At 53.0% G+C, this 13,263-nt stretch overlaps 1 protein-coding gene across 1 annotated transcript in view; it reads left to right on the plus strand.

Annotated features, from left to right (window-relative positions):
- The first annotated feature begins 1,383 nt into the window (after positions 1–1,383).
- Positions 1,384–13,263, plus strand: part of Gli2 (GLI family zinc finger 2) — a 169,983-nt gene continuing 158,103 nt past the window's right edge. The window contains exon 1 of the mRNA XM_026408867.2: positions 1,384–1,525. Coding sequence (XP_026264652.2) covers positions 1,384–1,525 — 142 coding nt within the window. The remainder of the gene's footprint in view (positions 1,526–13,263) is intronic.

Genomic DNA, 13,263 nt, shown 5'->3' on the forward strand with positions numbered 1-13,263 from the left:
CTCAAACTCTGTTGTGTAGTATTCGATATAAATATTGTATTAGCAGTGCCTGCTTGTGATTCGGCATCTTACAAAGTGCGCACTATGGACCCACCCACGGCTGGGGACCTGTGCCCTGCGTCCCACGGTGTGTTCCTGCCTCTTCTCACCCTGCCACATCCCTTCTGTGACCGGCTCTTGGCTCTGCCTTCAGAATTTCCCACATTTCACTAGCTTCTCTGCCACTACCTAGACCCCCACCACCACCATAGTTCTCTGGGTTATTGGGGTAGTGCCATCTGACCCCAGATTGTTTCCCGAGTACCAGCAGAAGGATCCCCTCATGCTGTGGCTTGTATCCAGTCCCTCCTCTGCGCAACACCTCCTTTCATCTGGCTTGTCAAGCCTTGGTGGCCCCCTCTCACCTCTCTGCCCCTCACCATCCCGCGCTCTGCCCCGGTCACCCGCTCTGCTTTGTTTTTCAACACCACCTCGTGCTAGCTGAAATCAAACCTACATTTTCCTTTCCCCCTATTGTTCCTTATGTAGACTGGAAATGCCATGTAACATCTTCTGTATCGGACACGACGACAGATCATAAAAGGGACTTGAGAATCTACGGACTATGTGGCATCGGGGTGCACACCTGTGATCCCAGTGTTTAGGAGGCTGAGGCGGGAGGATCCCAAGTTTGAGGCCAGCCTGGACAATTTAGCAAGACCCTGTCTCAAAATAAAAAAGGCTGGGGATGTCACTCAGTAGTGGAGTGCTTGCCTAGTATGTGGGAAGCTCAGTCAGTGTTCAGTCCTCAGTACCACAAAATAAACAAAAAACAAAGGGAAAAAAACCTTAACAGAGTGCCTGGGAGTCAATAATGGTGAAATTCTGTGCAGTGCACAGGTGAATGAATGAATAAGTATACAAGTGAATAAATCAAGGGTGGGTTCTGTGTGCAGGGAGATGACTAAGCCCTTTCTTCCAGGACCTCTCAGTTGTTGTAATTATATTTATTTTCATCCCACCCACCCCACCCCCATTCTAAGTTGAAGTTCATTCTTTCTGATTTCATTTCTCCTGGTAGTTTTTTTTTCTTTCTCCTTGACTTACATCAGTGGGAACTTGTTGCTTAGATTTTTTAAAAAATCTGGATAAAAGACAATGAAAACGCTAGACTGCTGTCCATGTGGTTGTTCCGAAGACCAGATGAATCTCAGGATGAATAATTCTCAAAATTAATTAAACCCTCCTTCCCAATTATAAGAGAGTGAGGAGGAAGTTGGTTGCTGGAGAAGCCAGGGGCAGCGCGAATCTGGGTCGGCGGCTCCCGGCTGGTTTGGGTGCAGTGTTGGTGAACGTCTTTGTCGTCTCCTCCAGGGTCGCCACCCGGGACTATGAGCGGCTGAGATGGAGATGTCGTCGGCCCCAGCCACGGCTGCCGAGAAGAAAGACGTCAAAAGTGGGATCCTGGAGGGCAGCGGTTTCCCCGACCCGGGTAAAAAGGCCTGTCCTCTGGCGGTGGCCGCGGCGGCCGTCGCTGCCCAAGGAGGTACTTTCTGTTTTGCACACTTGGCGAGCCGCGGGGGTGTTTTTCATTAGCCATTTAGGATTTAATGAGAGTGGTGGCCCCTGTCATCAGGAGGCATGCTGGGTTTATGGAGGGTGGCAGAGAGGGCGCCCCTGCTCCCAGGCACGGCGAGGACAGTCGCCTGCAGGTTTCCCTGGAGCTCTGGCCACCTCAAACCCTGGGGGACCAGGACATCACAGATTCTTGTGGGTGGGTGGAGCCTGAGCATGGGGAGGGGGAAGGGGGGGGAGCAGCCGGCTCGGTGGCTCTGGGCGACCCTGGGATCCGTTCAGCTGGCACGTTTGAGAGGTACCCAGAGAACTTCTTGCCGCGGACTATTTTGGAAAGTAATTGTCTCCTGATGCCTTCTGGCTGTAATTAGAGGGTCAGGTCTGGAATTGAGTATCTTAGGTGAATTTCTGGCCAACTTAATTATAACAGAAGGGAGTACACGAGCCACAGTCTCTTATTTTACTGCCCCAAAGAGAAAGGCTTTCTGGTTTCCACGGGTCCGTGCCAGCATCCCGTTGGGAAAGTTTGGCGGGAAGGCGAGACCTCCCCTTGTGACTGTGTCGTCCATCTGGAGGCCACAGAACTATTTCTGTCTCTGAGGAATGGAGAGTCTGAGATTTCCTTTCTTTCCCTTTTTATTCAAGTGCATTTGGATTTAGTCATGCCCTGTTGCTCTCACCGCCCAAGAGCAGCTCAAAGCGCAGGGAGGGGCGGGCACAATCGCGGGGGTGTGGCTGGAGTGCAGGCCCCGCCCCCTCAGCGAGTCGGGGCGGGGCTCAGATTGTGCCTTTCTCTGAAGCGCTGAGCTGATGCTGGGTCGCGCTGGTCCGTGGGCTGCAGCGGGTATAGCTGGGGCTGGAGTTCCAGGAGACGGAAAGACTATCCAGGGGTGTGTGTGTGTGTGTGTGTGTGTGTGTGTGTGTGTGTGTGTGTGTGTGTTTGGCAGGTACTTGGAATTGAACTTGGGGCCATGCACATGCTAGACAAGTGCTCTACAACTGAGCTATACCCCCAGTCCCGAGTTCTTTTCCTAAGAGTGCATTTGAGGACTAACTGGTTTTTGTTTCTCTATTTATTTTGACTTTCCTTGTGATTCCAAGTTGGAGTCATTTGGGGGATGTGGGGTCCAGGTCAGAGGAGGGAGATCTGAGGTTAACTTTGGGGCTCCCTGTAGGAGGTGGGTATCTGGCATCCTGACCTGGGGATGTCCTGAGGTTCCTGTCCCCCCTGAACAGGGACTCTCCTAGCCGCCTGTGGGGATAGAGGCAGAGCTCTTAAATGCTATGGGAGGAGTTGAAGCCTCCGTGGCTTCTGGTGCCAGAGAAAGGGAAGAGTGGAGACAGGGTGTGGCTGAGCTGGAGTCCTAGACATGTTTCCTTTCCTTGCTTGGGTCAGGGTCTGTGGCGGTGCCTCAACTCGTCCCTCTGTCTGGTATCTGAGGCTGAATGAGTTCCTCAGAGCTGGGCCTCAGCATATCTCTGGCCTGCCCAAGGGACCCACCTGGCCTGTCTTGGTGTAGCATGCAGTGCGATTTATTGCTGGGTCCTAGCAGCAGCAAACAGACTGAGGTAGCAATTAGACAGTAATTAGGATGCAATCTAGGGAAAAGCCCCTGTAGCACCAGACCTGGCTGTCACTCTTGGGGCAGTAACAACAAATGCTTCAGGGCATTTCAATGGGGGGGGGGATGGAAGTTCAGAGTCCAGCCACTCCAGAGAAAGCCCCTGCCCCCACTCTGCCCCCTGGGATGCCTGCCCTGCCCACCGCAGAAGTGCATGTCCTATTGATGGCTGGCGCAGGGGAGCGTGGCTGGTGAGGCTTTGCACAGGGTGGACTCCCCCTCAGGAGCAGGAGGCAGCTGGGTGTCTTTGCAGCAGTCTTGGGCCAGGTGCCTGTGCTGCTGGAGAGTCTCCGGTGTCCTCATCATCCCTGCTCCCTGCACCTCCCCCTGAGCAGTTTATTGGGAAAAGCCCTGGAGCCAGGGAAGAGCAGCTGTTTCTGCTCGGAGCAAAGTGGTCACTGTGGGGTGGTGTCCTGTGCTGGTAGGCTTTGTGACTGCACTTGAGGGTAGAGACAGGGAGGCCCATTGGTGCATCCAGAGGGTGCTGCCTGGGCCCCTCCTGACCCACGTCGTGAGGGGTTTGACAGGTGTCATCCACAGACTTTAAGGTCTCAGGACCTCTATCTTCTTAAATCTCACGGGATGGTGGCAGAGGAGCTGTGGGCCAGACTCCACGAGTGCTAGGCGCACTGGACTCCTAGAAAGCTCCAAGGAGCTTGTGGCGCGGCTGCAGAGGCCAGGAAGCAGCAGGTGGCTGGTGCGGGTGCCCCTAGTGAGGAGATGCCCCTGTGCTCAGCTGATCTCAGTGGTTGGTGCTGGGCTCAACAGGAGGGGCACCGAGCTGTCTTGGGGTGTAGGGACGGGCAAGGAGTGGGGCTGGGAAGAGAGCAGTAGGGAGCAGCCCTTCTTGCCCTTAGCCCCTGTGGGCATGCGGCTGGGTGTGGCTGCGGCTATCTGATCTCCCCCACCCCACACGAGCACCACTTCCAGATGCTTCCATTCCTCCCCTGGAGTCAGATGCCTTTGGTTGGTTCTAGCAGGGAACCTACCTTCAGCCAGATAAGAGTTCATTTCCACGTGGCCCACATCTGAAATATTGGAACTAACCTAACTATTCGGTGATCTGGGACTGGTTGATCCAACTGTGGAACATCTGGAATGGAATGTTAGATATCCTTTTTGTTTTGTTTTATTTTGTGTTTTTGGTGGTGCTGGGAATTGAATCCAGAGGCCCTAGACCAGCCACATCCCCAACTCTTTTTATTTTTGATTTGGAAAGAGGTTCTCGATAAATTGCTGAGGCTGGCCTCAGACTTGCGATCCTCCTGCCTTAGCCTCCCAGTTGGTGGGATTAGAGGCGTGCACCACGGTGCCTGGCTGTTGGGTATCTGTTGAAAGTGCTTATCAAGCCCTCATGAAGGCTCGAGAGGGGTCAGGCCTGTATTCTACTAGTGGCTGAAGTGGGATGCAGCTGATGACAGGCCCCATTGGGAGTGAGAAAGAACAGGAAGGGCCTGAGTGAGGAACCCTGGCCGGTGCTCTGGGTGTGGGAGTGACTCACGGTGGGCACAGCCTTTCCTGTGTCGTAGACAAGATGCCTGGGACTTGCCCAAGGACAGCAGCTGCCTCAAGGGAGAGCTGAGTCTGGGTGTGGCCCTCCTGCCTCTTACATGAGGGGAGTATCCTTCAAGTGTAGTTGTCCCTCAGTGACCATGGGGGACGGATTCCAGGACCCCAGGATACCACAGTCTAAGGATGCTCACTCAGGTCCCTATGTCCAATGGCTTAGTATTTGTACATGACCTACACAGTCTTCCTGCGAACTTTAAAATCATCTCTAGATCACTGATAATACCGAATACATGTAAATGCTATGTAAATAGTTGTTATAGTGTATTGTTTAGGGAATAATGGCAAGGGAAAAAACCCTGCATGTTTAGTACAGATGCATTCTCCCTCCTCATTCGCTGAAGGTTTCCGACTTGTGACGGGTTGAATCTGCTGATGTGGCGTCCCCAGATGCAGGGAGCTGACTGCACGTTGTTTTATTAATTTTAAAAGTTGATTTTTTCGTGGCACATGGGGATTGAACTCAAGGCCTCAGGCATCATAGACAAGTGCTCTACCGCTGAGCTACAGCCCCAGCCCCTGTATTTGCTTTTAGATGATTACTTTAGTTTGGGGGAGTAACTGGGGCCTTCATTTGAACTCGACCCAACTCTATACTCTGGGGTAAGTGCCAGCCTTGGAAAAGTCTCCATGGGTCATTGCACCCTCTCCCTGTGACAGTAGGGCCCTCATTTGTCCCAGAGCCTGGCAACACCTACTGTCTTCCAGATAGCCAGTTCCCTGGGGTGGGGGACCATGGCATATCTGCCAAGTCCCCTGTCTTACCGGGCCTCTGCTGCTTGACTTCCCTTAGGAGTCTCTGAAGCTGGACCTGCTGGAGGCTGGGGGTGTCCATCAGTCTCCACCTCCCTGAGCCAAAACGTGCATTGGAAGTGTCTCTGCAGAGCAGGACAGGGAAGCCCCAGGAAAGAGCACCACCGTCCCCAGACTGGGAAAAGGGGAGGCACTGACAGGAGCCAGGCAGGGTGGCTTTTTCCCAGCTCCTTCAAGCTGTTGGACTCACACTTTGAAAGCCGTAAATCTTTAAAAACACATTTTGGCTGGGAGTTTCCCCCCACCCTTTAATTTTTAAAATAGTGTAATTTTAAAGGCAATTTGATTCAGATGTTTCTTGTTGCTCTACACTGAGACCGTCCAAATGTTGTTGGATCTTCCTCTTCCACCATGGGTTTGCTTTCCAAAAATATCACTGGACCTCTCTGTGGGCCTCAGTGGACTCAGTCACCATCAGCCTCAGGGACCATTGCAAAGGCTAGAACGGTGAAACTCGGATCTGATGTCTGAAATCGAGCAGCCAGACAGGCTTTGGGAACCCTGGGAAGCGCTGCAGGGCCAACACCCAACTCGGATTCAGAGCATCTCCTGGGTGCCAGGCCTGGCCTCCTCCCGGCATGCTCTTCCCCAACGTCTCCTGGGAGTTGGTGCTGGGGATGGAACCTGGGGCCTCGCTCTATCCCCAGGCCCTGGGAATGCTAATTCTTGGGCCTCACCCCAGACCTGGCCATCCTTGCCCACTGACTCACTGAGGCCAGATGTCTGGTGGGAAGCCCAGATTTCTGGTGCCATCTTACTTGATACCAGCGACAGGAGCCCCGGCTGGCAGTCAGACTGGGGCTCGTATGTGCATGGCTGCGCTGACCTGCGTGGTACCCTGGTCTCTTGATGTGGCCTTCTACCTGGTACACAGGGTGGGCCCAGCCCAAGGGTTGCTGTAGTCAGCTAAGCCCGAGAACCTCATGAGACCACTGTAAGAAATGCCAGCCCCCAGGCTGCCCCAGGGCGGGGCCTGGTGTGGATATGGTTAGCAGTGGGTCAGTGGGTACAGGGGCAGTGATCATGGTGCTAAAGGCCTGGGTCTTCACCTGGGTGGGATAACTCCCTGGCAGGCTGGGATCAGGATCAGGGCCTGGCATTGCTGACCCTTGCCACAGTGCTTTGGTGATCGGGGAGGTCTACACAGCCTGCTGACTGCTCATACTGGTCACCATTACCTGTTCACTGGCCCGGTTGGCTTTCTGGAAAGCTCCTTTGAGGTACCGTTGGCTTTGGAGCAAGGCACCTGTGTCTGTGTGAAGTGTGCAATCCCAGGGAGAATAGTTGAGTGACTGTAGCCCAGGGCTACAGGCCCTCTGCCCACCACCCTGACTTGCTAGGATCTGACTGATGCCCTTTCATGGATACACACCTCAGAGTCCTGGTGGTTTTCCCCTTATCTGGTTCTGTGCCCCTTGGGATGCCCGAGTGGGCAGGGCCTTGTTTACTCACCTCTGTCCTCTCCCTCCTGCACCCCAAGCCACAGTCAGCCCATAAATGATTGCCGACTGAATTGATGCTGTCATGCTAGATGTATGCCCAGTGGGCTGGCTTGGTCAGCTGCCTCTGATGGCCCGAGGTCCCCTGGGAATGAGGGGCAGTTGGGGCTGGCCCTGCTCTTTGGTCTCCTGTGCTTCCACCCCCAACCCGCCCCAGGGCCCCTGGATAGCAGGGATCTTGCCGAGTTGGGCAGCTTCCCTTGCTTACCTGAGTTTCTCTGCTGAAACCACATACCTTTGCCTTGGCCCCCGGATGCACTCAGGTGTGACTAAATGGGCAATTATTCTTATTTAAGTGATTTTCAGGATTGCTGTTGACACTGCTTTTAAGCTTGTTTTGTGGCCCAGCAGCATAGAGCAGCCTCAGACTTTGTTCAGACTTTGTCCAGAGAGTGGATCTCAGTTCCCCTTGAGAGCCTGGCTCACCCAGGAGGTGGGGTGCAGTGGGGCACCCAGGCGTATTTCTGTTGGGTTCCAGGCTCTGGGCTTGAGGTCAGTTAGGATGGTCCAGACCCTATAAGTACATACCTGTGATAAAGTTTAGCTGGTAGACGAGGTACAATAAGGGATTAACAGCAATAATAAAACAGAACAATTATAACAGCAGACTGTAATAAAAGTTATGTGAATGCAGTTTTTCTCTTTGTCTCAAAATGTCTTATATGTTTACCTTTTTACTTAAAGGAAGCACTTTGTGGCTTCTCTTTGGCACAACTGAATTGCCAGGATCGCTAGTCTTGTGCTTTGGGGTCATTATTAAGTAAAAATAAGAATTACTTAAGCACAAGCACTGGGATTTTGCCTCGGTTGATCTGATGGTTGCTAAGTGACTCACAGGTGGGTAGTATATACAGCATGGATACTCAGGACAGTGAAGATTTACATTCTGGGTAGGATGAAGCAGGACCACTCAAGATTTTATTATGCTACACAAAACTGCATGCCATTTAAAATTTATGAATTATTTATATTTGGAATTTTCCATTTAATATTTAAAATTATTTTTTTGTCATTGTAGATGGATAAAATACTTTCATTTTATTTGTTTAGTGTTATGTTGTGTTGAGGATTGAACCCAGTGCCTCTCGCATGCTAGGCAAGTGCTGTGCCACTGAGCTACAGCCCCAGCCTGAATTTTCCATGGAATATTTTTGGACCATGGTTGACCATAGGTCACTGAAACTATGTAAAGTGACATGGCCGATGAGTGGGGTGGGGAAGGGCAGTGATAATGGTAATGATTTCCGGCTACTGTGAAGTTACCAGGACAAGGTTTGTCGGGTACCTAGCAGAGTGCCTGGGCAGAGAAGTGGTAAGGACATCCACCTGAGCATTCCCTTGCCCACCCTGACCTCACACTGGCTGATGTGCTCTAAATGCTGCTTAAAGCAGGGGACATCTGAAGTCAGACCAGCTGCCCCACTTAGCCCCAGCACAGCAGGCCTAGTCCCTCCCTGCCTCTGGCCCAGTCCAGTATCTGTGTTCTGCGAAGGTCTCTGGCTCCTTCATGTCACACCCAAATCTCTGTTTTCCAGCTGGTCACCTCTGCCCTGCGGGATAGAAGCCTTGGAGGGCAGGCTCCTGTTTGCTCCTGGGTCCTTGGCCTTGACCTTGGCCAACACTCTGTGGTTTCGTGAGGTTCATCATGGATGTTAAACGAATGCAGAGCTGGGGAGAGCTTTGAGGTCGCTGCAAGTTACAGAACAGGAAGAAGCATCAGGGGTCAATTCTTTGAATCCGTTCATTTCACAGATGTGAAAACTGAGGTCCAGAGATAGAAAGCACAAAGGATCACCCGAGGTGACATCGTTAGGACTGACAACCCATTCCCTAGGGACGTCCCATCAATTGGGACACACCTCTGTCCCTCGCCCAGCCCAGCCCCCTCCCTCCCAGCCCAAACCTCGGCTTCCCAAATTGACGGTGTTTATGTTGGAAACATTTTTCTGACGTTTGGTTCTGTCAAAACTAATTTCAGCATTTCTAAAGCTTGGTAAAAATACAGCCTCATTACTTTGATGTCAGTACATAGTTTACTATTAGTATATTCTGGGGTTTATCATTTTAGTCATGTTTAACACGGCTGCGCCAGGCATGCACTATTAAATCTGGCTTATTTTACATTCCTGTCCGGAATTATTTATTTGGAACAATTTCCGCCCTATCAAAAGACACAGCTAATGCTGTGTTTTAATGTGTTATTTACACACAAAATAACCTATTTACAACTCAGTTTGTGCTGGAGGGAGAATGGATGGGCCCCAGTTCCCTGCGTCCTGTTATATCGGGGTTTAACAATCTGGATTGCTAATAGAACCATTTATCATTGGTCGGGGAGCTGGGGGAGGACAGATAATTTATTTTATGTTGGTGGCCAGGTCTCACCGCCTCTGATCTTGGGAGCATTTTGAGGATAATGAAGTCAAGCCTGGTGCTGGGGGTGACCATGAATGTCTGAAGTGGCCTGGGCGCTTCTGGGTTCTCCGTGTTCATCTCACGGGAGGTTCTGGAATGTGGGCCGGAGACGTGGTGATGCTGGGGACCCTGCCTCTGCCCTCTAGGGATGTCTCATTGGAGGTGATACCCAGGAGGCGGTGTGGAATCCTGCCCAGGGGACTGTACCAGGAGGCAGAGTCCGAGCTGGGCCTCAGGGATGTCCAGGGCTTCTCCAGGTGGAAAGAGGCAGAGGGTGGTGGTTCTTGGAAAGATTCAGGATCGCAGCCCCTTGGGAGCTTGAGGGGTTGAGGATGGCCAGGCAGCCCAGGTGACTCCAGGGTGGGGTGTGGGGCCCGAAGGACAAGCCTCCTAATGGCCCTGGGGTGAGATCCGGTGTTGCTGGGTGTCCCAGGAAGGTGCCTGGTGGCCGGACCTTGCAGGCTGGGGTAGCGGCTCCTCAGAGCCTCGTCTAAGGCAGGAAAAGTCGATCTAAAGCTCAGGGCCCACTGCAGAGGGAGCAGGAGGTATGGGGTGCAAGGCTCCCCAGGAGCAGAGCTGCGGTCTCTGTCCCCTAGAGCCTGATATCGCCCCACGGAGAGATCAGTCACCCCACCCGATGTGGGCATTGCCTGTTACATGGTCCAGCAAAAGGGCAGGAAGGATGGAGCCCAAGCCAGGCCTTGGTGACAACATGCTCTGAGTCCTGCAAGAAGCCACCGCATGATCAGATCTGTGGTTGGGGAAAGGGCCACTAAAACAGTTTACCAAGCATGAGTGGTGCTCAGGGGAGGCCCAACCGGAGACCCTCAAAGCAACCAGCACCAGGGCGGCCTTCACGGTCTGGGGCCCCAGGAGTGGGCTCGTGCAGACCAGGTTTGAACTCACTCCCTGCCCCTCGGGCATCCTTTCCTGACCCCAAGGTCCTTCTTCATCATAGGCAAAACCCTAGCTTTGGAGGCTAGGCTGATTACAAATGAGTGTGAGGTGCTTAGGGAGCACTTGGTATACAGTAGGCATTCCATAAAGGGTAGTGGCTGCTTTTGGTGTTGCTGTTTGTGCTATCTCTGTGATGGTTAATTCAAGGACTCGCTCCTGTCAGTGGCACGTATGTTTCCCATCAGTGTTTGAGAGAGTGAATGAGGAAACTGAGTCTTCAGGGTGAGTCGCACTTTTCCCACGCTGTACAGGAGGGAGTGGCCTTCTGGCCTGAGGAACAGCATGGGCAAAGGTCCTGAGGCCTGAGGGTGGTACGGGTGGCCAGCAGTGGTGTTGAGTGGGAACTGCTGGCAAAGAGCACTGCTTCTGTCAGCTCTTGGCAAGGGGCTCCTTTTGCTCCCAGGCCCTGGCACGAGCTCACGTCTCAGGCTGTGTCTGGTGGCCTCTCCTGGAATATGTTCTCCAGCTGCTCTGGCCAGACGTGGGTGCTGGCAGCTCAGCTGGACCCTGGTGTGCATGGCTTACTTGGACCCCTGTCCCACTTCTCCAGCTGGGTGGACAGGAGGGAGGGGGCCCAGGCCTGAGTAGCCGCCTTTGGCTCTTTTGTTGGAGCATGTTCTGGGCAACTGGACAGCCTGCAACCCTGGCACCGGGCAGCCAGGCCTCTGGGCAGAGGAGGAGGGCTCCCTGGCCATCTGGGTCTGTGTCCTGTTTCCAGCGGTGGTGTTTGAGGGGAGCTTAGGGTTTGGCATGGGACACCATCCCCAGTCCCTGCCTTGCTGGGTGCGGAGGATGGTCTGGGGAAGCCCTCCCACAGGGGGAGAGCCGCGTTCCCGGCACCTGTGATACTCAGCCCAGGGCCCCTCCTTCTCCTCCGACTATTCACCCTGACACTCGACCTAGCAGCCCCGTGGGCACTGAAGAACCTAGGACAGCGGAGCAACCCAGCGGGTGAAGGTCAGGGAGGGAAGTGACAAGGCCAGAGAGGCACTTTGCAGACTCCGTGAGTGGCTGTGCCTCATGACAGCCCAGAACTGTGTTCAGTTTCTGGGGCCCAGACTGGGAGGGCTCCACACTGGTCACATTTTTCTATGCTCTGCTGGTGACAGAGATGGCAGCAGTTGGCTTGGCTGAGGCGACAGGCAGGTGTGAGTTCACAGCCAGGTGCAATGGGGGGTCCCTGGCCTTGTGTAAAGGAGTGATGAGGTCACCTCAGCCCACGGAGGGGGCCTCCAGCAAGTCCTGGTTGTATCCTTCGTGTCCAGAGCAGTGCAGAACTTTCCAGCTGACCTCAGGTCACAACAGTACCCACCTTCAGACTCCCACCTTCCCCGTCATGGGCTGACCGTGGAAGGGAGCATGCGCAGTCTGCTGCAGGACAACTGAGAACATACGTTCATACCAACACTGGTCCATGATTAAAAACATTGTTCTGGGGGTTCCTGGGGATTGAACCCAGAGGCGCTTCCACTCCAGCCCTTTTTGATTTTTATTTCAAGACAGGGTCCCACAAAATTGCCCAAACTGGTTTCAAACTTGAAATCCTCCTGCCTCAGTATCCCCAGTGACTGGGATTACAGGTGTGCACCAGTCATTTCTGGTTTTATACAAATCTTCAAAGCAATATTATTCATAATAGCAAAAAAAAAAAAAAGGAAAAGAAAGAAAACAACCCAGAAATAACCCCAATATCTAGCTGGTAATGAATGGATACACAAAATGTGGTATACCCACACAATGAAATACTACTTGGCCATAAAAAAGGATGCAGTACTGGTAAATGCCATACACGGTTGTTTTCAACCATGTTAAGCGAAAGAAGCCAGAACAAAAACACAAATACTGCTCTGTTCCATGTATATGGACTGTCTAGAGGAGACAAATCCATAGAGGAAGAAAGTAGGTTATCATTTCTTTTTAAGTTCCTGGGGGGAGAAGGGAATGGAGAATGACTACTATGGGCATGGGGGCTCCTTTTTTGGGGGGATGAAAATATTTGGTGATTAGATCCCAGTTGGCGGTTGCACACTCTGAATGTGCTAAAACCCACTGAGTTGTAGACTTCATGATGGTAAATTTTATGGTATGTGAATTATAGCTCAGTTTTCAAAAGTGGGGGATAAAGGAAGTGAGGGGGTAAAGGAAGAACTGGTGGAAGGAGGGAAGAGAGGAAGGTACTGACGGGAGGGAGGGCATCCGTGCGCACTGCTGTGTGCCTGGGCCTGGCCCTATTTTGCATCCGCAGCCCCTCTTGGGACCCCCATCTGCAGGAGCATCGGGCCACATGAGCACTGCTGCCCCAGAGAGGCCCCGGCCTCCCTCTTGGCCTGTGAGCAGCCTCCCCAGCCAATTCTATAGGCTCCAGGAACTCTAAAAATAACTGGAGTGGAAGGAGTGTGTTTAATGACAAAGTAAATAATTACACTCAGCGTCGGAGTTTGGAGGGGCGCTGAGTAAATCACTCTAGAAAGAGCTGCAGGCCCCTGCTCACGCCGGGCCTTTATCACCAACGCTGTCCTCCCTCGGACTTGGGATAATTGATGGCGGGGACCTGAGCTCGGCAGCAGCAGGCCAGGGAGGGACTGAGGGTCGATGAGCCCCAGGGGCGGGGTGATGCTGTGCCAGGATGGGCCTGGGCTCAGCGCTGGCCTTGGCCACCTTGCTGGCCATAGCTGGGGAGGACTCCGTGGAGCCGGGACAGGTGAGACTCTTTTGAGCTTCTGACCAGGGAGGCTTCGGAGATATCTGGTCTGCAGAGGCCCAGAGAGGGCAGTGGTCTTTCCAAGGCCACACAGTGAACACTGATGGGATCTGGTGACAAGGGAGACAACTGC

The sequence above is a fragment of the Urocitellus parryii genome, chromosome 1 (assembly GCF_045843805.1).
Source record: "Urocitellus parryii isolate mUroPar1 chromosome 1, mUroPar1.hap1, whole genome shotgun sequence".
Classification (NCBI taxonomy): Eukaryota; Metazoa; Chordata; class Mammalia; order Rodentia; family Sciuridae; genus Urocitellus; species Urocitellus parryii.